Raw genomic sequence first — 26,685 nt, forward strand, 5'->3', positions numbered from 1 at the left:
GATGGAGGAGAGAGCAGGGGAGAATGGAGAGTTCCTGGACTTGGATTGAGGGGAGGGGAGGGGAGAGAGGAGAATTGCTGGACATGGATGGATGAATGGGGGCAGAGGAGAGAGGAAATTTGCTGGATATGGGTGGATGGATGAGAGGGCAAGGGATAATGGAGAGTTGCTAGACATGGATGAATGGAGGGGAGGGAAGTCAGGAAGGAGATGCACATGGATGGAGGGGAGGGAAGAGAGGAGAAATGCTGGACATGGATGGAGTGGAGGGCAGGGAAGAGAGGAGAAATGTTGGACAAGGATGGAGGGAAGGAAAGACAAAGGAAGGAGATGTACATGGATGGAGGGGAAGGGAGAGAGGAGAAATGCTGGATATGGAGGGGAAATTGCTGAATTTAAGGGCTGGATCGGAACACTTTGAGGGCAGATACTGAAACTGGAGGAAGGATAGGAACAGGGCTACAGATGGTAGACAGGACGCATAAGGACACAGGAGGATGGTGGACATGGTGAGAGAAAAAATATCAAATGGAAAGAAGACACTGCATAAAACAGAAGACACTGGGACCAAAGCGAATAAAAAAAATAATCAGACAACAAAGGTAGAAAAAAGTATTTTATTCAGAATTTATTAATTGGAATATGTCAGCTTTTGGAAATGTGTACCTGTGATATTTTGCATGTAAGTTTCAATTTTTCTAGTATTGCTGCATGCTGAGTCTGACTTCTTGAGGTAACTTTCCAGTTCAGTATTTTGCCTTCATATCTGTTGTGTCATGTGTTTGTCATGTGTGATCAAGGTGCAGTATTCTGCTAGTGTGTAGTATTTGCAGCCCTTTTTGTTTTGTTTTTTTCACTAGGTAGTGTACTGGTGTTTTAGAGCCCGGTGTAATTACAGTGCTGCCTTTCCACACATAAGGTTGTAGCTCGTCCTGTCCTTGGAATTAGTGCTGTTATGGTTTGGTAAGGTTATGAGTGGGTTTTTGCACGTTTGTGTATAATGTTTTGCGGTGGACAGATTGTGTGTTGGCCTTACTTAGGTGCAGTGCTTTTTTTGTAGAAAAAAAGGTGCTGGTACTCATTGTGGGCGGGGTCACCACACATGGCACTGCCCCTATTATAGCCACACCCACATTAGCCACACCCCTTATACCAGCCATGGCGCATATAAACAGACATCATTGAAAATATTATACTAGTATAGGAGAAAAAATAATGTGATTTTTTTTTCATTATAAATAATTTCTATAAGCTGTTACAGCTCCAGTATACCCAGTGCAAAATAAGACAAATTCCAAACACTAAAATGAAAATAAAATGATTTTTTTCTACCTTTGTTGTCTGGTGACTTTGTTTTTCTATCCATATTGGTCCCAGTCTCTGATTCTGCTGCTCTCTATCTGTTCTCTTAACTCTGTTTCCAGGGCTTCCTTTCCATTTATTTCTTTACTTTCCTCCTTTCTTCTTCTTTTGTTGCCCTGCATCCATAAGTAAAAGCTGGGTCCTCCTCCATGGAATTGACTGGAGAAGGTATAACATGGATCCAGCTTTTGCCTATTTTCTCCATCCATGTGCAGTTTTTCTCCTCTTCCCTTTCCCTCATCTCCATCCATGCGCATCTTCTTTTTTCTTTCCTCCCCTCCATTCATGTCCAGCACTTCTCCTCTCTCTTTCCCTCCATCCATGTCCAGCATTTCTCATCTCTCTTCCCTCCTCTGTATCCATATAAAGCAATAATTCTCTCTCCCCTCTCCTCCATCCAAGTCAGCATTTCTCCTCTCTCCTAGCCAACTCCTCCATCCATCCATCCATCCATCCATCCATGTCCAGCAATTCTCCTCTATCTCCTGCTCTCCTCTCCATCCATTTCTAGCATTTCTCCTCTCTCCCCTCTCATCCATGTCCAGCAATTCTCTCTTCCCTGTCCTCCCCTCCCTGTCCAGCGATTCTCCTCTCTCCCCTCCATGTCCAGGAATTCTCTCTTCCCTGTCCTCCCCTCCCCGTCCAGCGATTCTCCTCTCTCCCCTCCATGTCCAGCAATTCTATCTTCCCTGCCCTCCCCTCCATGTCCAGCAATTATCTCATCCCTGCCCTCCCATCAATGTCCAGCAATTCTCTCTCCCCTGCCCTTTCCTCCCATCCCATGTCCAGCAATTATCTCTCCCCTGCCCTTCCCTCCCATCCCATCCCATGTCCAGCAATTCTCTCTCCCCTGCCCTTCCCTCCCATTCCATGTCCAGCAATTCTCTCTCCCTTGCCCTTCCCTCCCATCCCATCCTATGTCCAGCAATTCTCTCCCTTGCCCTTCCCTCCCATCCCATGTCCAGCAATTCTCTCTCCCTTGCCCTTCAGTGAAGGAGGATGCTGGGGGACGAAGAATCGCTGGATATGAGAGAGGTGAGGGCAGGGGAGGGACGGAAAAATCGCTGCACGTCGATGGGAGGGCAGGAGAGAGGCGGAGAATCGCTGGAAGTAATGGGAGGGGAGGGGAGGAGGAGAAAAAGGTGCCGGTACGCCATACCGTTGCGTACCGGCACAAAAAAAGCACTGCTTAGGTGGCACCAAAACATCAGAAAGGGTGTAGAGCCTAAATCATGACACACTACCTCTTGAAGAATCTACATATAGAGCTTATGCATTTCTAAGGTCTACACTGGTATGGTATGGGAAAGGGGGTGGGGAAATACTACTGGAGATGAAGAGGGAGTTCTGGATACGGAGGAAAGAAGGAATGAAAGGAGAAAGAGCTGGCTTTTTTTGGAATAACCATAATGAATATGAATGAGATATCTCATACATATTCATTATGGTTATTCGCGAAAAAGCCAGCTCATTCTCCCTTCCTTCCTTCCTTCTTCCATATTAGCATATTCATTTGTATATATATATGCCCATGATATCTGGTCAAATTTAGGATAGCTATGTACCGTATTTTTCGGACTATAAGACGCACTTTTCCCCCCCAAATTTAGGAGGAAAATGGGGGGTGCGTCTTATAGTTCGAAGGTAGAGATTTGGCCGGCTGGCAGGCCACCCGCCCTCCCTCCCTCCGAGTTTGGGATCGCCCTCCCCCCGACCCTGTCACCACTTCTCCCTATTCACGCGATCTTCCCTGGTGGTCTAGTGACGTCAGGGCAGGAAAGAGCCCCCTCTTTCCTGCCCAGCGCGCTGCTCTCCATCCTCCTGTATGCATTGCTGCCTGACGGTCTTGGCGAGATTCAAATGGCCGCCGAGACTTCAATTCTCGGCGGCCATTTTGAATCTCGCCAAGACCGTCAGGCAGCAATGCATACAGGAGGATGGAGAGCAGCGCGCTGGGCAGGAAAGAGGGGGCTCTTTCCTGCCCCAACGTCACTAGACCACCAGGGAAGATCACGTGAGTAAGGGGAGAGGTGGTGACAGGGCCGGGGAGGGGGGAGGAGGTAACCCTGAGGGCGATCCCGAACTTGGAGGGAGGGATTCGGACAAGACGCACCGGAGTACCTAGGTTTTAGAGGAGGAAAAAAGCAAAATTTTTTTTCCTATTTCCCTCCTCTAAAACCTAGGTGCGTCTTATGGTCCGGTGCGTCTTATAGTCCGAAAAATACGGTACATGGTCCAACTTTACTAGATAATTCTATCCAGACACTACTGAATATCAGACACTGTCCAGGTAAAAGTTAATCCCACCCCCACTAGGTTACATTTTATTGGCCTAACAAAATTTAAATAATTTGTTTGGGGGAGGGAGGGGGAGGTTAACCAGACATGTCTTTTGAACATCAACCCCACTGATCAATCCTGTTAAAAAAAATAAGATAAACTGGAAATGAAGAGCTTTGCCTACTCACAAACTTGTAAGGAATAGAACCATTATTAAATTTGATTTCCATCATGTGCTTAGACAACATCTGCAAGCTTTGGAAGTAAAATGAAGTGAATTGTCAGAATCAACTGAACCAAATGTGCAAGTTGAATTATAGTAGATTCACATGCAAATCAAATAGATTGCAGTTACACAGATAACTATCAGTTTTAGTACATGGATGTCCTCAGTAGTCAGTGATAAAATATTAAAATGCTATCTAGACAGTAAAAAAAAAACCCCAATAAGGCATCGGAGCTACTTATTGGTCTGTTTTACCTCCAGTGCCTCTCTCCTCTTCTGAGTAAGTGTTCCCAGTCTATCCCACTGATCGCATATCTTCTGGCATCGGTCATTAACTCCAGCAGAATCATGATAGTCCAGTTCACTGGGGAGCACAAAGAAGTTATAGAAAAATCGGTAAGCAAGGGAATAGACTAAGGGCTTCTTTTACTAAGCCGTGCTAGCGATTCCTGTGCGGCATACGAGAGGAAGCCCATATGAATTGAATGGGCTTCCTCTCACTTGCTGCACCAGGAATCGCTAGCGGAGGCCCTAAGATAGCTATCAAGGGACCTATTTTAAAGAACACAGCCAGAAAGCAAGGATCTTGCAATAGGGACACACTGTTTTATCTGAAGGACTACAGCAGAGCATCTCAGCCCTCTCCTGGAGATATACCTAGACAGCCAGGATTTCACATCGCCACAGTGAATATGTATGAAATAAATTTGCAGAGATGTGCATATAATAGGTCTTCAATATGCATTCATTATAGTAATCTAAAAATCCCACTTCTAAGAGTGGAGGAGTGGCCTAGTGGTTAGGGTGGTGGACTTTGGTCCTGGGGAACTGAGGAACTGAGTTCGATTCCCACTTCAGGCACAGGCAGCTCCTTGTGACTCTGGGCAAGTCACTTAATCCTCCATTGCCCCATGTAAGCCGCATTGAGCCTGCCATGAGTGGGAAAGTGCGGGGTACAAATGTATAAAAAAAAAAAAACCCAGGGGCGTAGCCAGACTTCGGCGGGAGCCGCCAACCCCCCGGCCATTGCTGAACCCCCCCTGCCATTGCTGAACCCCCTGCCATTGCTGAACCCCCCCACCACCAACTTTGACCCCCCCTCCCGCCGACCCACCCGACTGCCAACCTGCCATCGCCTACCTTTGCTGGCGGGGGACCCAAACCCCCGCCAGTCGAGCCGAGGTCCTCTTCTTCCTAATCCTGCACAAGGCTTCATTCTAGTCTGACGTCCTGCACGTTGTACGTGCAGGACATCAGACTCACAGAAACAGAACAAAGCCTTGCAAGAAGGCTTCGTTCTGTTTCTGTGAGTCTGACGTCAGACTAGAACGAAGCCTTGCGTGGGATTGGGAAGAAGAGGACCTCGGCTCGGCTGGCGGGGGTTGGGGTCCCCCGCCAGCAAAGGTAGGCGACGGCGGGTTGGCGGTGGGAGGGGGGTCGGGTGGGTCAGCGGCAGTGGGGTCCAGGGGCAAATCTACAGGGGCCCAGGCCCCCGTGGCCCCATACTGGCTACACCACTGTTCTAACCAGGTGGGCCACAAGGAGAGGGAACAGAAGCACTGGAACAAAAGGAGTATTTTGAAAGCATTCAGTTAAATATTTAACTATATTTTTACATTTTTACAATGAACAAAGAAATACATAACCCATTTAAACTGCCTTAAAATGCAACACAATTACCTAATTACATAGGAGTCTTTTTAAGGTATAGTGCACTACATCAACCACTACACTACTCCAGGGACCTGTATGCTGCTCTAATAGACCTGACTTTTACACCTGAGGCTGTCATAGCGGCTGGTAAGTCATATTTTTGTTCACATTTTTGGGGGTGGGAAGGGGTCAGTGACGACCGGGGGGGGGGGGGGTATTGGAGGTTCACCCCTGATTCCTTCCAGTGGTCACTGGTCATTTAGGGCACCTTTTTGTGCTTTAATTGTTCTGAAAACAGGTCTAGACCAAAATGTCTTTTTTGTTTTGTTCCATTATAGCTGTTAAACGTCCAAGGGTAATCATGCCTTCGAAATGCCCGAACACGCCCCCTTGTGATTTGGACATACTGCAGACAAACTGCATACATAAACGTCTTCCAAATGGTTTTGAAAATACCGATTTGAACATTTTGAGAAGAAAAATGTCCAAATGGTGCTTCATGACAACTTTTTGGACATTTTTCTCTTTTGAAAATGAACCCCATTTAATGACTCTGCCGACAAGGTATGCAGTTTTAAATCTTGAGCGTCCTCAGTACAAAAAGTCCTACGTCTGTAGCATAAGCTCAAAAACATTCCAGAGAAACTCCAGCAAGGAATTCAGGTTAACAGCCTGATCTCCCTCAGACAAAGTCATAGGGAAATCACATCTTTCATATGTGCTCATTAGGGGAACAGCCATCCAGTCAACCAAGAACTATGACGTGGAGGGGCATAATCGAACTGGGTGCCCATCTTTAAGGGCGCCCATCTTTACAGGCGCCCTGGCCAAGGGGCGTGGCATCCGTATTATCAAAACAAGATAGGTGTCCATCTTTCGTTTCGATAATACGGTCGGGGATGGCCAAATCTCAACATTTAGGTCGACTGAAATGTAAGTGTCTGCTCATGCACATAAATTATTTTTATTATCTTGTATTATCTCTGTTGTTTTATACGATACGTTTACGATTTCTATTTTACTATAACTTTGTTTAATGATATTTTACCAAACTGTAGCCTTCCCATGATATTGTGTAAGCCACATTGAGCCTGCAACTGGTGGGTATAAATGTGTTAAATAAATAAATAAAATAAAATAAAATAAAATAAAATAACTAACAGGGGTAGTTATCAAGCTGTGTTAGGGCACTAACCTTCCCTGTTTACTAAGCCGTGCGCTAATACCAACACAGCCCATTCACTTTGAATGGGCTGTGTTGGCATTGCTGTGCGGCAGCCACTAGCGTGGCTTAGTAAACAGGGGGGTAAGTTATTTGGTTCTTAATGCACGTTAAAAGGCTCTAATGCATGTTGTGCTGCCCTACCGCAATGTTATTTTAGTTATCCTGCAGTACATAGTAATGAGATGCAAAACTTGCAAATGCATGTAAGGCAGCTCATTACTATTTAAATACTGAGTAAACAAAACATAGAAAAGAAAATAAGCCAATACCTTTTTTTATTGGACCACCTTAATACATTTAAGTTAATCCAGTATTAAGTTAGTCCAATAAAAAAAAAAGGTATCATCTTATTTTCTTTTCTCTATTTTCATTTATTTCTATTTATTATATTTAAATACTATAATGCACCTTGCAGTGAACACCGGGTACAAGATGCATTATAGCCAGTAAAATAATCCCAGAAAAAAGCTGGGGTTACTTTACTGCCTTGAAGCATTGTGCCACCAGCCATGGCTTGATGCTTTTGGCTGCATCTTAAAGGGGCCATTATATTGACTATCAGATAACTCCAAGCACCCCCCCCCCCAGTCACAAATCACCTTCCAAAGCACCCCAGCAGTCAGCCCACCAGGGCCGTGCCAACATGGTAAGCAGGGTAAGCACCGCAGGGGGGCGCCTGCCTTCAAGGGCGCTGCGCTTACCCCGCTTATCGTGTTGTACTAGACTCCTGACGAACAAGACCTACGCTGATCCACTGCTGCCGCCGGTGCCACTTCTTTCCAAAGCCAGCATAAGAAGAAAAAGAAGCGTGGGGCCGCAGCAGCCTTCAGACATGCGCTGTCGGCTCTGCTGGTACTCTGCCCCCTGACGTCAATTTCCCGTTCCGGGGCAGAGGACCGGCAGAGCCGACAGCGCATGTCTGAAGGCTGCTGCGGCCCTGCGCTTCTTTTTCTTCTTATGTCAGCACCTTCCTCTGCCAGGTACTGCCATACGACTTCCTGTTTTTTGGGGGGCAGGATCGGAGACAGCCCAGGTGGCATGCTGCCACCACCATTGATCTAATGCAAGCTTTGAGGGGGGAGGGAGTGAGATGACTGGACCAGTGCAGAGCAGAGAGATTATTGGACTGGGGGGGGGTGGCAATGATGCTGGGACCTGCAGGGGACATACTGGACCCACAGAAGGAGGGGAAGTGGGAACAGGAGAGAGAGAAGAGATATGGATATTTATTGGATCCCAGGAGGAAGAGAGGAAAGACAAATAGTTGCTGAACTCCCAGAGAGTGGGGTGGGAGGGAAGGAAGAGAGAAGAAGACATGCTGGTCCCAGGGTTGGGATTGGGAAGACAGGGGAGAGCGAGAGAGAGAGAGGGAGAGAAAGAGGGGACATGGAAAAGAGCAGGGGAGAGCCAGAAAGAGATGGGGAGAGAAAGAGGAGCCATGGAAAAGAACATGGGAGAGCCAGGGACATGGAAAAGAGCAGGGGAGAGCCAGAAAGAGATGGGGAGAGAAAGAGGGGCCATGGAAAAGAACAGGGGAGAGCCAGGGACATGGAAAAGAGCAGGGGAGTGCCAGAAAGAGATGGGGAGAGAAAGAGGGGCCATGGAAAAGAACAGGGGAGAGCCAGGGACATGGAAAAGAGCAGGCCAGGGAGAGCCAAAAAGAGATGGCGAGAGAAAGAGGGGCCATGAAAATGAGGAGGGGAGAGCCAGGGATATGGAAAAGAGCAGGGGAGAGCTAGAGAGAGATGGTGAGAGAAAGAGGGGACATGGAAAAGAGCAGGTGAGAGCCAGAGAGAAGATGCTGGATGGAAGAGGGGTACAGAGAGAGAGATGAGTTTAAAGATGGGGAGAGAAAGAGGGGACATGGGCAGGAGAGAGAGAGAAGCTGCTGGGGAGAAACTGGGGGAGACCCTAGCAGACTGAGAAATGCTGGATGAAAGGAGGGAGAAAGAGGAAAAATGCTGGAAGGAGGGGGCAGAATGAGGGAAGACGCTGGTAGGGAGGGAAAGAGGAAAGACACTGGAAGGATGGGGTGAGAAAGGACATGCTGAATGGAAAAGGGTCAAGCTAGAGGGAGACAATGGACGGAAGGATTGGGAGAGGGTAATGGGTGGAAGGATGGAGAGAGAAAGAGGGATGACACTGGATGGAAGGGTAGGAGAGAAAGAGAGACGGTGCTGGACATGGATGGAGGGGAGGGAAGTATATGCACATGGATGGAGGGGGGTGAGGAGAAATGCTGGATATGGATGGAGGGGAAAACTGCTGAATTTAAGAGCTGGATCGGGACACTGAAGGATAGGGACAGGGCTACAGATGGTAGACAGTACGCATAAGGACACAGGAGGATGATGGACATGGTGAGAGAAAAAATATCAAATGGAAAGAAGACACTGCATAAAACAGAAGACACTGGGACCAAAGCAAATAGAAAAACTAAATGATCAGACAACAAAGGTAGAAAAAAGTATTTTATTCAGAATTTATTAACTAGAATATGTCAGCTTTTGGAAATGTGCATCTGTGATATTTTGCATGTAAGTTTCAATTTTTCTAGCATTGCTGCATGCTGAGTCTGACTTCTTGAGGTAACTTTCCAGTTCAGTATTTTGCCTTCATATCTGTTGTGTCATGTGTTTGTCATGTGTGATCAAGGTGCAGTATTCTGCTAGTGTGTAGTATTTGCAGCCCTTTTTGGTGGTGTTTTTTTTTTGTTTGTTTCACTAGGTTGTGTACTAGTGTTTTAGAGCCCGGTGTAATTACAGTGCTGCCTTTCCACGCATAAGGTTGTAGCTCATCCTGTCCTTGGAATTAGTGCTGCTATGGTTTGGTGAGGCTATGAGTGTGTTTTTGCACAAGTTTGTGTATAGTGTTTTGCAGTTGAGCAATTGTGGTTAGTATATGCTTTGAGCAACCACTTTATTCTTTGACATCCAGGCGCCTTGGAGCCTCGCTAGCGGATGCGGAGCACATTGCCAGGCAGGTCCGGGGGGGGGGAGGGGCGCCAACTGATAGTCTGCAGGGGGGTGCCAGAGACCCTAGGCACGGCCCTGCAGCCCACCTCCAGAAATGGTCCCCTATGGTCCCCTACCCCACATCTGTGCCCTCTCAAATGGAACACCTCCCCCAATTCAATCTCCCACTGGAAGCGGCCACTACCCTGATGGGGCCCCCTCTGGACATGCCTCTTGGAGGCGTTCCACACCAGGATGTGATTCTACTACTACTAATTATTTTTATAGCGCTACTAGACATATGCAGCGATGTACGCTTTATATGCAGGTACTTTCTCTGTCCCTAGTGGGCTCACAATCTAACTTTTTTTGTGCCTGGGGCAATGGAGGGTTAAGTGACGCCCAGGGTCACAAGGGATCTCAGTCTGCTGTACTAACCATTAGGCTACTCCTCTACTCCACTTGTCAAGCCAATCCCCCAAATAGAAGCCCCCTCCCTCTGGTAGGTCTTCCATCTGCAGTAAGGTGGCTCTGACCACCGGTAGGTTCTCCTCCTCCCCCTTCCTCTCAGGCATACTGAACCTTTCCCTGTGTCTACTGGGTTCCAGGCAAGAGCAATCCCCAATCACTCCTGCCGCTCCTAGTGCTGGGACCCAAATGGAAACAGTGACTCTTAATGGTAGTCTCGCAGTCCTTTCACTAGAGGGTCATATTTCTGCCCTTATACGAAAACATGACCCATAGCAGTAGTATGGTGAGACCACCTCTAGGGGTTACTGGTGCTTTTTTGAATCCTGGTGCTGGTGAGGGCAGGAGCAACTGGGGATCACTCCTGCCTAGAACCGTGAGACACCAGGGAAAGGTCCTGGTAGGCCCAGGGGTAATTACTATTGTGTGGGGGAAGAGGGGCTTGACACATTACTTTCTGATTGGGGGGGGTCACCTCCAGGAGTTCACTTCACGGGGGGATGGGGGCAGCACTTCAGGAGGAGGATTGACTGCTGGGGTGGGGGGGATATCTAACAATCACTATCATGGCCTGGAACATCAGGTTGCAACTTGGCATCCTGATCCTTCCAAGTCAGGAGAATAACTCTGCATGAGAGGTGGCTCACAAGCAGCATTATTCATTTATCACAGGAGTTGGTAACCTGTGGTACTGGGCTACTGCTGGGTGGCAACTCTGGTGGTAAATCAAGGTATGGTAAAAGGCCAACTTGATGTGATAAATATTGGCATGTTAGCAGAAGTTATGTGTATTGTTAGCACCTACAACTAGGCATCACCTTATAGAATTACCCTCTTTAGCGCTTAACAGGATCAGAATGCTTGAGGCTCTCTTAATCAAAGCTGGACTTTCAATATGTTTAATCACAATGGGCTTGGGACATAAGGTAATTTCAAATGAGGCTCATGATTTGACTCAGACTTGCCATTAGCATTCTCATTCTGTCTGTGGAAAGGGGCTGAAAGTAGGTAAATTTGAGATTTCTACGCTGGACGTGGCATGAGGTCTACTAATTAAATTGGTAGCAAAACAATGACGGGGTGAATTCTATAAATGACACCTAAAAGGCTGGCACAGAAACACCCCCCCCCCCCACACACACACACACACTTAAGCGCTATTCTATAAGCCGCAGTTTATAGAATAGCACTTAAGCACAGGGGTCGCATGTAAATTTAGGCATGTCCATTTGCACCAACAAAAACATGGTGCAAACACCCTTGCCTAAATTTACGGGCAGAACCTCCTTATTCTATAATTGCATGTGTAACGCGAATTCACACCAATGCTCTGCCCTTAAACACCCGCGACCCTCCCAATTACATGCCCCCTTTTCCAGGATCTGTGTAAAATTTAAGCATGGATCAGGCACCTACATTTATCGATATTTGCTTTTTAAAAAGCCAATTATTGGTAATAATTGGCTCGTTATTCAATTAAGCTGTGCACACAAATTGGGTGCTTGCCCAAATTTGTGTGTGCAATTTTTGGTGACTTTTATACAGTTAGGGAGTTGGTGTACAGATGTTCTTGTAATTGAACTGTTAACTCAATAACTGTATCCCATAAAAATAAGAATTTTAGTTTTGCTACATTCAAAATAACAGAAAACAAAACAAAAAAACTGGAAAACAATTTCAAATGATTTGGGCTAGGTTATGCAAGAATCACCAGAAACTGGTATCTTACAATTTTATGCAATCCTCTTCTATTGTTAATGCTCCAGTAACTCACTTAACATAGCGCAGAACTGTAAATCCAAGTTAAGACAAAAGTGCAGGATGGGGGATTCCCTGGAGTTCCTCTAGCTACTAAATGGCTTCAGACACAAGCTACATCACTGGCAGGAATATCACAAGGTAACTTAAAACATGAAATGCTTCGCACCACACATCATTTTATCCAAATGCTATCAATCATCTGGCTTTTAACACTTCTTTAAGCCTCTAGGGTCTGACTGGACTCAGCTGTTGTACTATACACACACACACAGAAAATATATCAAAGTTGACACCGCAGTTGGAGATCCACCATGCAAGGTCACACTAGGCAATTGTTACCCTCCAAAATAGCAACATTACCAAGCCAGATGGAGTGCTGCACTTTAACAGACCATGATGTCAGCCCCTCCGAGTTCTTGTTTCTTATGAAGCCATTTTGAAACTACCATTACAAAGATAGCAGAAGTATATCTTACATAGAGTGAAGACACCAAGGAAATCAACTGTATTAGCAAAGAAGCTGTAAAGATTTGCCCCCTGATATTCAAAATCATTTAACTGACCAGGAACGGCACCTGGCCGGTTAAATGACACTTAACTGGCTATCCACCGATATTCAGTAGAGGATAAACGGATATCCCCTCTGAATATTCCCAGTTAGCAGCTAGGAGATATCGGCTAAATTGTGCAATATAGCCGGCTATCCCCGAATATTCAGTGCATAGCCAGCTATTGTAAGTGGCCAAATTGTGTTGCATAAATAGCTGGAATATCTTTGGCTGCTTTAAACATAACCGGCTATTTCTGAATATTAACTTAGCTGGTTAAGCTTAACCGGCCAAAAATAAACTGGATATTCAATGCTGGTCACCAGAATTGGCCCGGCATTGAATAACTGAGCTGATTGCCAACTGCGGGAGTTAACTGGGCTGTCTCCCACAGTTTATATCAGGTGTGGACACTGTTTAAAAATACCATCTTGGAAGCCCAGACCAGATATATTCCACATATTAAAAAAAGGTGGAATGTTCTACCAACAGTGGGATAGGTTTATGATAGGAGTGATTGGGGGGGGGGGGGCAGGGATCTCATTTTTGCTTTATATCAGAGGGATCATATTGCTGTTTTGATGCCAATGTTTTTGTATTCTGTACTTCTATTATACGCAAATAGATTCTTTAATAATAAAAAAGGTGGAATGAAAGTCATGAAATTTAGGTCGACCTCAGAGATGGTCGTCCTTAGGTTGTTTTTGAGATGGTCGCCCCCGGTTTTCGACGATAATGGAAACCGAGGACGCCCATCTCAAAAGCGACCAAATCCAAGCTATTTGGTCATGGAAGAGCCAGCATTCATAGTGCACTGGTCCCCCCTCACATGCCAGGACACCAACTAGGCACCCTAGGGGGCACTGCAGTGGACTTCACAAATTGCTCCCAGGTGCACAGCTCCCTTACCTTCAGTGCTGAGTCCCCCAAAACCCACTCCCCACAACTGTACACCACTACCATAGCCCTAAGGGGTGAAGGGGGGCACCTACATGTGGGTACAGTGGGTTTTGGGGGGAGTTGGAGGGCTCAACATTTACTACCACAAGTGTAACAGGTAGTGGGGGATGGGCCTGAGTCTGCCTGCCTGAAGTGCACTGCACCCACTAAAAACTGCTCCAGGGACCTGCATACTGCTGTCATGGAGCTGGGTATGACATTTGAGGCTGGCATAGAAGCTGGCAAAAAATGTTTAAAAAATTTTTTTTAGGGTGGGAGGGGTTTGGTGACCACTGGGGGAGTAAGGGGAAGTCATCCCTGATTACCTCCGGTGGTCATCTGGTCAGTTCAGACACCTTTTTGAGGCTTAGTCATGAAAAAAAATGGACCAAGTCGTCCAAATGCTCGTCAGGGACGCCCTTCTTTTTTCCATTATCAGACGAGGACGCCCATCTCTAAATCACGCCACAGTCCCGCCTTTGGTACGGTGTTGACACTCCCCCATGAAATTTGGTCATCCCCGCGATGGAAAGCAGTTGAGGATGCCCCAAATCGGCTTTCAATTATGCCGATTTGGGCGACCCTGAGAGAAGGATGTACATTAGAAGCAGAAAGCCTGTGAAGTAGTCAGTTGGACTACTAGATCATCACAGAGTAAAATGGGCCCTCAGGGAGAACAAAGCGATAGTGGAGAGACTAAGGGGCCCTTTTACTAAGCCATGGCAAAAAGTGGCCTGCGACAGTGCGAGCACATCTTTTGGGTTCACACTGGGCCAGTTTTTACCACGTTCTGGAAAAAGGACCTTTTTTTAAGGGGCTGGAAAATGGACGTATGGCAAAATAAAAACCAGTGCGTGTCCATTTTCAGCCTGAGACCTTACCGCCACCCACTGACTTAGCGGGAAGATCCCATGCACTACCCAGGCGGTAGGCATGCAGCACGCCCACTGCCACTTACCGCCGGGTAAGCACCATACAGTAGAAAATAGAAAATATTTTCTACTGCGTTTTTGGCATGCACCAAATTCAGAATTACCGCCCAGGGCACACGGTAGCAGGGCAGTAATGTCATTTGGCGCATGCTGGATGCGTTTAGGCCCTTAAATGCCTTTGTAAAAGGGCCTCTAAATGAATTCTTTGCTTCAAACTTTATTGAAGACGTAATGGAGCTACCCATGATAGAAATGGTATTTAATAGTGATAATTCAGAGGAAATGAAACAATCTCAGTAGACAGGAGTAGAAGGGGTCTCCAAACGTCAGAAGAATGGTCAAGGGTCTGGCAGTTAAAATTTAATAAATACTAATGTTGAGGTGTCACCATACTCTGGGTTTAAAAAACTGTGTATATTTTCATATATTATTCAAACCCATATCATAAAAAATACCCAAATGTATTAAATTTTATAATTATTTAAACTGAGCACCAAAAAAACATTAATTACATTAATTATAAAATAATAAATGAAAATATATAAAGTTAAAATTTAAAGCCAAGAAGTGCAGAGTGATGCACTTGGGTTGCAGAAATCCAAAAGAGATATACCAGACAGGAGGGGAGAGATTGGTAAGCTCGACTCAGGAGAGGGACCTTGGGGTGATGGTGTCTGATGATCTGAAGGTGAAGAAACAATGCAACAAGGCGGTGGTCATGGCCAGAAGGATGCTAGGCTGCATAGAGAGGGGCATAACCAGTAGAAGAAAGGTGTTGATGCCCATCTACAAGTCATTGGTGAGGCCCCACTTGGAGTATTGTGTTCAGTTTTGGAGGCTGTATCTTACTAACGATGTATAAAGATTTGAAGTGGTTCAAAGAAAAGTGATGAAAATGGTATGCAAGACGTACGAGGAAATACTTGATGACCTGAACATGTATGTCCTGGAGGAAAGGAGAAACAGGAGTGATATGATACAGATGTTCAAATATTTGAAAGGTATTAATCCACAAACAAACCTTTTCCAGAGATGGGAAGGCGCTACAACTAGAGGACATGAATTGAGGTTGAAAGGGGGCAGACTCAGGAATAATGTCAGGAAGTATTATTTCATGGAGAAGGTGGTAGATAACTGGAATGTCCTCCCATGGGAGGTGGTGGAGATGAAAACGATAATGGAATTCAAAAATATGTGGGATAAACACAAAGGAATCCTGTTTTAGAAGGAATGGATGCAAAGAAGCTTAGCGGAGATTAGGAAACAACACTGGTAATTGGGATGCAAAGCTAGTACTAGGCAAACTTCTACGGTCTGTGCTCTGATCATGGCCAGACAGATGCAGCTTCAGCTTCTGCAACTGAAGAACAAGGCCAGTGCTGGTCAGACTTCTATGGTCTGTGCCCTGATCGTGGCTGAATAGATTTGGATGGGCTGGAGAGGAGCTTTTCAGGGGATTCGATGTTAATTTCAGAAATTTTAGAACAAGGACAGTGCTGGCAGACTGCTACAGTCTATGCTCTGAAAATGGCAAGGACATATCAAAACCAGGTATACATATGAAGTATCACATACCATATGTAATGAGTTTATCTTGTTGGGCAGGCTGGATAAACCATACAGGTCTTTATCTGCCGTCATCTACTACGTTACTAAGTTATGGCATACGAAAGGGTGCCTTAGCACCTATGCTCCCAAAGCAGTTGCTGTAGAAACCAGGATGGCTAAATAACTGCACCGGGCACTGAGGCCACTGCAGGCTAGAGCTGGCTACTAGCATAGGGCGAAACTTTAAACCTTAGAAGCAGAGCAAAGCGGTAAAAATGAAATTCCTGATGTGGCCATGGGAAAAGATAGGGTATCCCTGTACATGCCACAGAATGTACTACTGTCACAGCTATGCTGAAGGACTGAGTGATGGTGCAATAGTGAGAAAGAACTAGTTAGAGATGCAGCTAAGCACATAGCACAGACCATAGGCAAAAGGAAACACCGGCCCCCTGTTCTATCGCTGGAAGCCATTATAGCTATGGACTAGCACAGCTCACTGAAGAGGCTATGCCAAACAAGAGCAAGATGGAGCACCCGAGACATGGTACAGAATTCTACTGTGGCCACCCTTGTACAGGTGATTGCTGCCAAAACTCTGACCTACAAGTCTTCTGCTAATGCTATCGGCTTTCGCCCCCTACACTCGACAGAAACGGCACTATCTAAAGTCTGCAATGACCTGTTCCTCGCCAAATCCAAAGGTCACTACTCCATCCTCATCCTCCTCGACCTATCCACCGCTTTTGACACTGTCAATCACAACCTACTTCTTGACACACTGTCCTCTTTTGGGTTCCAGGGCTCTGTCCTCTCCTGGTTCTCCTCTTATCTCTCCCATCGTACCTTCAGAGTACACTCTCATGGTTCGTCCTCCACCCCTATCCTGCTCTCTGTTGGAGTTCCTCAGGAATCTGTCCTTGGACCCCTTCTTTTTTCAATCTACACCTCTTCCCTGGGCTCCCTGATCTCATCTCATGGTTTCCACTATCATCTTTATGCTGACGACACCCAGCTTTATCTCTCCACACCAGACATTACTGCGGAAACCCAGGCCAAAGTATCGGCCCCAACCGCCACCTGAAACTGAACATGGCCAAGACCGAACTTATTGTCTTCCCACCCAAGCCCACTTCTCCTCTCCCTTCACTCTCTATTTCAGTTGATAACACCCTCATCGTCCCCGTCTCATCTGCCCGCAACCTCGGTGTCATCTTCGACTCCTCCCTCTCCTTCTCTGCGCATATCCAGCAGATAGCCAAGACCTGTCGCTTCTTCCTCTATAACATTAGCAAAATTCGCCCCTTCCTCTCTGAGCACACCACCCGAACTCTCATCCACTCTCTCATTACCTCTCACCTTGACTACTGCAACCTACTCCTCACCGGCCTCCCACTTAGCCATCTATCCCCCCTTCAGTCCGTTCAGAACTCTGCTGCACGTCTTATCTTCCGCCTTGACCGATATACTCATATTACCCCTCTCCTCAAGTCACTTCACTGGCTTCCGATCAGATACCGCATACAGTTCAAGCTTCTTCTACTAACCTACAAATGCAATCGATCTGCAGCCCCTCCTTACCTCTCTACCCTCATCTTCCCTTACGTCCCTACCCGTAACCTCTGCTCTCAAGACAAATCCCTCCTTTCAGTACCCTTCTCCACCACCGCCAACTCCAGGCTCCGCCCTTTCTGCCTCGCCTCACCCCATGCTTGGAACAAACTCCCTGAGCCCATACGCCAGGCCCCCTCCCTGCCCATCTTCAAATCATTGCTCAAAGCCCACCTCTTCAATGTTGCCTTCGGCACCTAACTACTACACCTCTACTCAGGAAATCTAGACTGCCCCAACTTGACATTTCGTCCTTTAGATTGTAAGCTCCTTTGAGCAGGGACCGTCCTTCTTTGTTAATTTGTACAGCGCTGCGTAACCCTAGTAGCGCTCTAGAAATGTTAAGTAGTAGTAGTAGTAGTAGTAGTAGTATGTAAATCTGGTGCTGCAGTAGCTGCACCAAGCAGTGAGCAGATGCTGCAGCAGCTAAGCCTTGCAGGAAGCTGGTGCTGCAGATGTTGTGTCATATAGGAAGCTGGCGCTGCAGAAGCTGTGGTATACAGGCAGTTGGAGCTATTGAAACTGTTCCATGCAGGCAGATGGCGCTGTTGCAACTGAGCTATATAGGAAGCCGAAGCTATTAACCCCCTGCCATGCCAGCAGCTGGTGCTGCTAGAGCAGAGGCCTACAGGAGGCTAGCATATCTAAAACTGTATTATACAAAGGTCTGGTGCTGCCGAACACCTGCATGTTGGAACCAGGAGCTACCGGAGTTGTCTCCCACATTTGCACGGTACTAAGGCTGCAAATGCCGCAAGTGCTACAGCAACATGTTAGAGGCTTACACTGAAGTGAGTTCTGCAATCTACTGGAGTCAACGTTGCAACAGGAGACTCCGCACTGGCCAAAACGCTGAATAGTGCTAGGTGTCGCCGAAACCATTCCATACACCTGAGCCCCTCTGAAGTAATCTACTACTTGGACAGGTAATTGCTGCAGAATGACCTCATTAGAAAACATTTTTTAAAACCCACACCTCCACTATAGATGCCAGAATCTATGAGTTCCATTTAGTGGGCTGTTATAGAAATATACTGAAATATGATTTCTGCTAAATATAGCTTGGGAGACTATAGAAAGCTCCAGAGTACTGGTATACCACCAGAATTCCAATGTCCAAAGTCATCATAGCATCCTCCTGCCCTCCAAGAGGAATACCTTCCCCTGGAGAGTATTGGACTCCCAGATACTCTAGAGACTGAGATGGCTTGAGAGAGCTTTAGGCAAAAAATCACTATCCATCTGAGATGATGCATCCAAACAATTGTTTTTCTTTTGTTTTTTTGAGGTGGAGAAGCCAGAAAATACTGCTTGCTCAGTCCACCCTGACTGAGAAATACAGGAGAGGACCAATGAAGGAGGGACCAGAGAAAAGAAGTGTTTAATTCAAAACATGTGGCTGTGAATGCTGCTAGAATGCAAAGCTGTAAATTATGGTCTGACCAGGAACAGCCGGTAATGGCCTCTACATGACTGCAGCATTCATTCTAAATAAGCACAGCATTCCCCTGTTTACAACAGCCTGAGCCACCGTCCAGAAGCAAAATCGCTCTGACAAGCTAATTCAGGCAACTGGTGGGAGGAGGGGGGGGGGGGGGTAGCAAAGGGCTTGCCAAAGAGCTGAGTTCCAGGACGGAGCCCAAAATAACACAAATAAGTGTGACTGAAACCAAGGCTCCCCCTGAAATCATAATGCCCAGCAGCAGCACCAAAAGCGGTCACCCATTTCAAACTGCGTGGGAAGTAAAAAAAAAAAAAAGTGCAGCGGCAAAAAATACAAAACCAGCAACAAAATTCTGTTAAGTACACTAGTGAGTATGAGAAAACTATTTGCCCCTGTAAGTGTAAAAACAATGATCTCTGACAAGAAGAGAGCCTAATAAAGGCCCCCTCCCCACCCCACCCACCGCCCAAAGTGATTCCCGCCAGTAAGAGACGAAAAAAACAGGGGTACAACCGCAAAGGCACTACTTACCCCTATGACCAAAAACTCTGTCTTACAGAATAGGAAAAATATTGAAGAACAATTCCTGCAATAAGATGTCTGACTTGTATTTTAACCTTTATTATCTGCAGCACTGGGGGGGGGGGGGGGGGAGGAACTCGGCCCCACAGAGTGTCACTTGACACCAGATAGGTTCTGAGGTTTATATCCAAGGCAAGCCAAATCTAAATAGCCTGAAACCTCCTACTCTGACACCCAGATATTAGCTGGGAGTGGGACAGGAACCAGATAAGAGCACCAAGGAAAAGCTGCACGGTTGTCCACCATCCACTTGGAGACAGAAAATACTGAACTTCCTGTGGCTGCATGATACCCTTAAAGGGCAACTCAAAAGGAACTTATCTTTTTCTGTCTCAGTCCGCTGGTTGACAGACACATAAGTACATAAGTAATGCCACACTGGGAAAAGTCCAAAGGTCCATCGAGCCCAGCATCCTGTCCACGACAGCGGCCAATCCAGGCCAAGGGCACCTGGCGAGCTTCCCAAACATATGAACATTCTATACATGTTATTCCTGGAATTATGGATTTTTCCCAAGTCCATTTAGTAGTGGTTTATGGACACAACTATCCCAGTGGTCTGGAATGGTCAGGTAAAGATGCAAAGGAATCCTTTTTTCCTGAGATTTACTGCCACAATCACCATCACCTTTGAGAAGGTTCTTGGCACTATGGCTAGAGGGAAGACCCTTGAATTGGTAGTGGCCACTGAGAACCAAAAAATGTAAGAAATCCCTGGTGATCTCGACAAACAGGATTGTGCAAATATGATTCTGACAAGGCCAGAGACTTCAAGAACTCCCCCACAACGAGCTACCATTATGGCTGAACATAACATTTCCATGCGAAAGAACAAAACCTTAAGAGCTCTATTGACCCTCTTCAAATCCAGAATCGGCCGGTAAGATCCTTCTTTCTTCGGCACGATAATATATATTGAATACCTGCCAGAACTTTTCTCTACTTGAGGAACTGGAACCATTACTTCCAACAGTAGGAGCTTGTCTAGGGGGCTGATGCTCAAAAGTCGCCATTAAAAACCACGTGCATTTAGATCCACAGTTGGAGTTACCATTTCAAAATAGCGAGCAATGCTCAAAGGAAATCTCTTGCAAATAAGCTGCAAGCAATTTCAGCAAGCAGCTCTGTAGGGAAAGCACCTACTGCATGCGTAGAACAGTCACTCACTAAGCGTCGATGCGATACGCATGCCAAATGAAGAAACACAACTGCATGTGCCGTGGATGTGCCTCCACAATGTGCTTCACCCTTTTTTTTCAGTTCCATGATAACATTTTTACAGTTTCTTTTTGTAGGGTTCCATGAGAACTTTCACACCCCTGGGCATTTATTGTTTATATGTGCATGTACGAAAACCGTGTGTAGCTTTTTTTCCAGCTGTGGGTGCCGTGGACACAATTCCACAATGTGCTTCAGCCTTTTTTTTTGTTCCATGACAACTTCGTCACAGAGCTGTTAAGTGCACACACACACATGGTATATTTAACACACACATGCAAACATTATTAAAAAATGACAGCAGACTGCTCCACCGAGAAGTTGCAATCATGCTACGACAGTTCCTGGAAAATTCTGCACGTTAAAGGTAGGCGCTCCTTTCTGTGCATCACTCAGAGTGCTCATGTTAATACTAATCAGCTTGTACATCTTCAAAGTGCTTGGCGAGTTTGGGTTTCGTGGTTGGATTCTGCAGGCTATTCATACCCTCTGTACGGGTCCCTAAGCACAACTACTGCTGAATGGGACCTGTTCCTCCACCTTCTCAATTAGTAGGGGCACGAGGCAGGAGTGCCTGCTTTCTCCTCTTTTGTTTATCTTATCCTTGGAGCCCCTGCTTCATGTCCTCAATTGGGATCCATCAATCTCTGGAGTGCGCGTCCTGGACTTTCAGATTCAGGGGCTAGCATCTGCAGATGACTTATTATTTGTACTGATTGATCCCCAGAGGTCTCTGCCTGCTTTCTTTCACCTGATTGCTAGATATGGTGCACTCTCTGGCTTGTCCCTTAATTTTCACAAGTCAAAAGCTCTATCGGTCACTCAGTCTGTCAGGGATCACTGGGAGGGAATTTTTCCTTTGTGCTGGGAGGACACAACCATTCGATATTTGGGTATCTTCCTACCCTCGGACCTTTCCACCTTATATGTCCAGAATGTCCGGACACTGATGGAAGAGACTCAGTTAAGGCTGCAATTTTGGAGCACTTACCCATTGTCACTTTGGCCACATTCATCTGTTCAACATGATTCTAGCACCTAAATGGCTCTATGCTTTTCAGATGCTGCCTTTGTTCTTGAAAGGTTGCAATGAGCAGAAGATCAATCGGATTCTGCAACACTTCTTGTGGCACGGTAAGAAGCCTCGCCTGTCCATGCAGGTGTTGCAGACCCCTTTGCGCCATGGGGGGATGGGTCTACTTAATATTAGCTATCTGGCTGTTGCTAGTGGTACGTGTCACATTACTGACTGGTACAGAGGCACTAACCTTTTTTTCCCTTACACAGTTAGAAACTCGCTTGATCCCAGGAGTGAATTTCAGCAGTATACTACATGGTCTGATCTTCTTGCCAGCAGGACTTTACAAATGTCATCATATTTTTAAAATGGCTAGAGAAACTTGGAAAAGGATCTGCCATCGCTCCACCTGTTCATCCCGTACCACCCCTTACATGGTATTCTGTGACAATCCCGACTTTCCTCCAGGACAGGACAACAATATCTTTACACACTGGAAGCAATGAGGCATTCACTACTTGTTGCAGTTCATTGACCTTGAGGGCAAGTTGAAGCCCTTTACAGCCCTCCAACAGGAATTTGGTCTCCCGGCAGTGAATTTCTTTGCTTACATGCAAATGCAACATTATGTTCCTTCCATGCATTGGACAGATCTTACAGAAGATGTTCAAGATACTTTATCAGAGACCTTCACTTTGTGCTCTGACTCCAGCTCTTAGCGCCCCTGCGATTTCATCATAGGCAATTGCTGGACACTACACCTGATATTGACTACAATTCCTTAGCCTATCAGTGGAATGTGGAACTGTCTCTTACCCTTACTGGATCTCAGCTGCAAGTGTTTTTCTAAAGCTTACTCAGATTGTGTAATCTATCGAGAAACTTTGTGTTACGTTTATTTCGCCACATCGTGCACACCGGGCCGGTTTGGATACTACTGATCATTGTCCTAAGTGCCAGAGCACCAGGGCTCGTTTGGGACATATGTTTTGGGTATGCCCCATTATCCAGGACTTCTGGCATCGGCTCCTCCAATTTTTGGTTAAGATATGATCCATCTCTGTGACTTGCATTCCTTTGCCTCTGTTTGGTGCCTACACCTTAGACTGCCCATTCACCCTGGATGTAACTGCTTTCTCAAGCGTTCGGTGTTATTTGCAATTAAATCCATCCTACAGAACTGGCTACTACCTACAGGTCTGACTATTCAGCAATGGCACAATGATTTGGGACCTTCGCATGGAGCACCTACAAGTCCATGATATCTCCTAGGGATCAGGCCCTTGCTTTCACTGTGTTGCAGTGTTGTGATATTGAACAGAATGGGACTGATTCAGCTGCATTTCTAAGCTAATTGATTTAGTTTTTTGCTGTGCACAGTGAGGTTTTTCTATATATTTATATTTTTCAGCTATAAATGGACATTGATAGTGAAATGACTGCAATATTTTGAGAGTTTAACAACATCTTTTTTTTTTTGCAACAGTGTTTTTTCTCCGATCGGGGAGTTGTTTTCACTTTTTTTGGTGCTTTAATTGGAAACCATTGATTACAGCCATAGTGAATGGTCATCTATGTAGACCTTCTATGGCAGTTGAGGTTTCTTTTGTTTAAAATTGACACTCAGATGGCAGTCTTTTCCTTCAATGTTCAGAACAAAATATTCCTTTTTTGGATTTTCATGGGATTATTTTCTGGCATTATCCATAGTGCAGAATTTGGGAGAGGGGGTTCTGGGGTGAGAAAGAGTGGGGGAGGGCATGTTGAGGACTTTGAAACGGGAAGGGGGGAAGAAAAGTATATAATGTCTGTCGAGTTCTCGGGCTTCATTCAGTTTGTTGTTCTAGCAATACATGTGTTTGTGAGACCCTAATATTTATTTTATTTACTTATTTATTGCATTTGTATCCCACATTTTCCCACCGTATGGCGGTTCAGTGTGGCTTACATATTGCTAAAAAGGCAGTTACAAAATTTAGATTTGTAGAAGTCTAGTACGTAATACAGAAGTACAATAAATGCTTAGGTTGATATATTAGCATATTGTGAGAGAGGTTAATATTATTGTTTTCCATTTCTGAACTTTTTGTGATGTGTGGTGGTAAAGAAGATTTAAACGTACTAATCAGCTTGCTGTAATACATTTGCATAGGATTATTGTTGGCTGCTACCGCAAATGGTAAGATCGACACAGAACCCCTTTGTGCATTACTCACTGAATAATGTGAACACTAAACTGGCTAGAACCGGTCTAAATCAGACATTGCTAGCATGGTAAGCTTTGTGCATAGGCCCCTAAGTCTCTGCAGCACCGGAGGTTCATCTGAATGGGGCTGTGAAGAAGTTAAGGCACTAAAAACTGCAGTGCTTTCCGCCAGCATGTTCCTCTCTAAATCCTGCCGGGGCAACTCTGCCAGGCTGGTCTGCTCTGCTCTTCCTCAGCTGACCAAGCTGACTTCAAAGTGCTGCCAGGAATCCCCTTCAACCCCAAAGCCGGCAGCGCTGACAAAAGTTCAAAAAATGTACAGTGGCAAGGTTTTTCTGAAGAAGCCATTGGCTCAATGATCCATGCAGTGCCCAGAAAAAGCTTCCCACCACTGAACAAAGGACCCTTGTTCTGCTTTACCAAAAGCATCACAATTGCGTGTTCAAAAGATGCATATTGTAACCTGCAGACTGTCAGGTCTAGGAACTCATTAATCCTCTACCCTTTGAAGGGAGAACGATTATGATGAGCCATAGTTTGCTAGGCTTCTCCTTTGGGACCACCTTTAGAGCTGACAATACTATACTTGGGAAAGGTTTTGTAAATGGACTCACAACTGTCCCTAAACTGATCCAAATTTGCCCTAATGACTTCCTGGATGAAGTAAAAGGGATCTTGCACTACTGGACCGATGCAAGGAATGCAAAAACTTTTACTAAACATATCCCATAGCAGCTCGGCCCTGACAAGGCATGTTTAACTGTGGTGTCATTTTTATTTTAGAAATTATTTTAAAGCAGCATCTCAGAGTAAAGTGGTAGCACCTAGCCAGGCAGTCTGGCATAGGGTTACCATATTTTGTCCTCTGAAAAAGAGGCCACATGTCACGCCCCTGCCCCTCCCATGCTCCGCCCACACCACGCCCCCTGCCCTGCCCACACCATGTCCCTTTCGGATCCTCGCCCCGCCCTTTCTCGCTCACCCCGTCCCCTGTCACAAATTCCCCTCCCCCAGGTCACATATTCCCCTCCCCTGCCACCCCGTCATCTCCCCTCCTGTCACCTCCCCTCCCCCTTGTCACATATTCCCCTCCCCTCCCCTTACTTACTATCTACTGCCCTGAGGTCTAGTGACCTCGTCAGGGCAGGAAAGAGCCCCCTCTTTCCTGCCCGGAGCGCTGCCTTGCCCTGCATCCTTCTCGGTCTGGGCTCGGGATTCAAAATGGCCGCCGAGAGTTGAAGTCTCGTGAGGCCACTTCAACTCTCGGCGGCCATTTTGAATCCCGAGCCAAGACTGAGAAGGATGCAGGGCAAGGCAGCGCTCCGGGCAGGAAAGAGGGGGCTCTTTCCTGCCCCAAAGAGGTCACTAAACCACAAGGGCAGATAGTAACTAAGGGGAGGGGAGGGGAGGGGAGACCCATGGTGCCGCTCGCCTGCCCGCCCGCTTGTCCAGAAATCCAGACAAACAGGCGGGCAGGCAAAACCCACCGGACGCCCTGGACATGTCCTCAAAAAGAGGACATGTCCGGGAAAATCCGGACATATGGTAACCCTAGTCTGGCATCAATGGCCAAAAGGAAATGTGCATCCTCACCCTGTATATGCATGGTACCAAGAGTTAGGAGATTAAAGAATAATAAAAATACCAATATCCCTCTTTCCTTCTCTATCTACATTTAGCATTTCCCTTCTTTCTGTCTGGAAGCACATCCCTTTTTACTTCCCTCTACATTCAGACATATGTTCATCTCTCTGGCATATCTGATTGTCATCATCAACTGTTGACCACTGGAAGTACTTCTTCCCCTCCCCCCAATTGAGACCAATTTATCTCCTCTCCTAAGGACCTTGGAGATGAAATGGCTTCAGTCAGCCATTTTCTACGTATGCATCCTAAAATTACTCCCTCAATGCCCTGGATCTCCGGGACCTAGTGGAAAGCACAAAACTGAGCAAAAAAGGTGCCAGGCAAAATTGTTACCAGAAGATTGTAAGCTCTCTAGAGCAGGGATTGTCTCTTCTTCATGTTCAATTGTGAAGCGCAGCGTATGACTGGTAGCGCTATAGAAATGATTTGTTGTAGTAGTAGTAAGGTCATGGCCTATAAATTAAACTTTTTGTGCCATTCCTGATTTTCAGTAGTATGTCCAATATAATCAGTGCTTTTTTTGTAGAAAAAAAGGTGCCGGTACTCATTATGGGCGGGGTCACCACATATGGTTCCACCTCTATGATAGCCACACCAACATTAGCCACACCCCTTATACCAGCTATAACACATATAAACAGACATCATTGAAAATATTATACTAGTATAGGAGAAAAAAACAACGTGGTTTTTTTCATCAGAAATAATTTCTGTAAGCTGTTACAGCTCCAGTATACCCAGTGCAAAATAAGACAGCAGATGTAAATTCTCAAATTGGACATATTCCAAACACTAAAATGAAAATAAAATGATTTTTTCTACCTTTGTTGTCTGGTGACTTGGTTTTTCTATCCATCCCAGTCTCTGATTCTGCTGCTCTCTTTCTGTTACCTTAACTCCGTTTTCAGAGCTTCCTTTCCATTTATTTCTTTACTTTCCTCCTTTCTTCTTCATTTCTTGCCATACATTCATAAGAAAAAGCTGGGTCCTCCTCCATGGAATTGACTGGAGGAGGTATAACGTGGATCCAGCTTCTGCCTATTTTCTCCATCCATGTGCAGTT

At 45.9% G+C, this 26,685-nt stretch overlaps 1 protein-coding gene across 1 annotated transcript in view; it reads right to left on the reverse strand.

The window, feature by feature from the left end:
* The window catches only part of ACTN2 (actinin alpha 2), a 193,913-nt gene that overhangs the window by 48,528 nt on the left and 118,700 nt on the right, over positions 1–26,685 (reverse strand). The window contains exon 13 of the mRNA XM_030196517.1: positions 4,124–4,232. Coding sequence (XP_030052377.1) covers positions 4,124–4,232 — 109 coding nt within the window. The remainder of the gene's footprint in view (positions 1–4,123; positions 4,233–26,685) is intronic.

This window comes from Microcaecilia unicolor, chromosome 3 (assembly GCF_901765095.1).
Source record: "Microcaecilia unicolor chromosome 3, aMicUni1.1, whole genome shotgun sequence".
In the NCBI taxonomy this organism is placed as follows: Eukaryota; Metazoa; Chordata; class Amphibia; order Gymnophiona; family Siphonopidae; genus Microcaecilia; species Microcaecilia unicolor.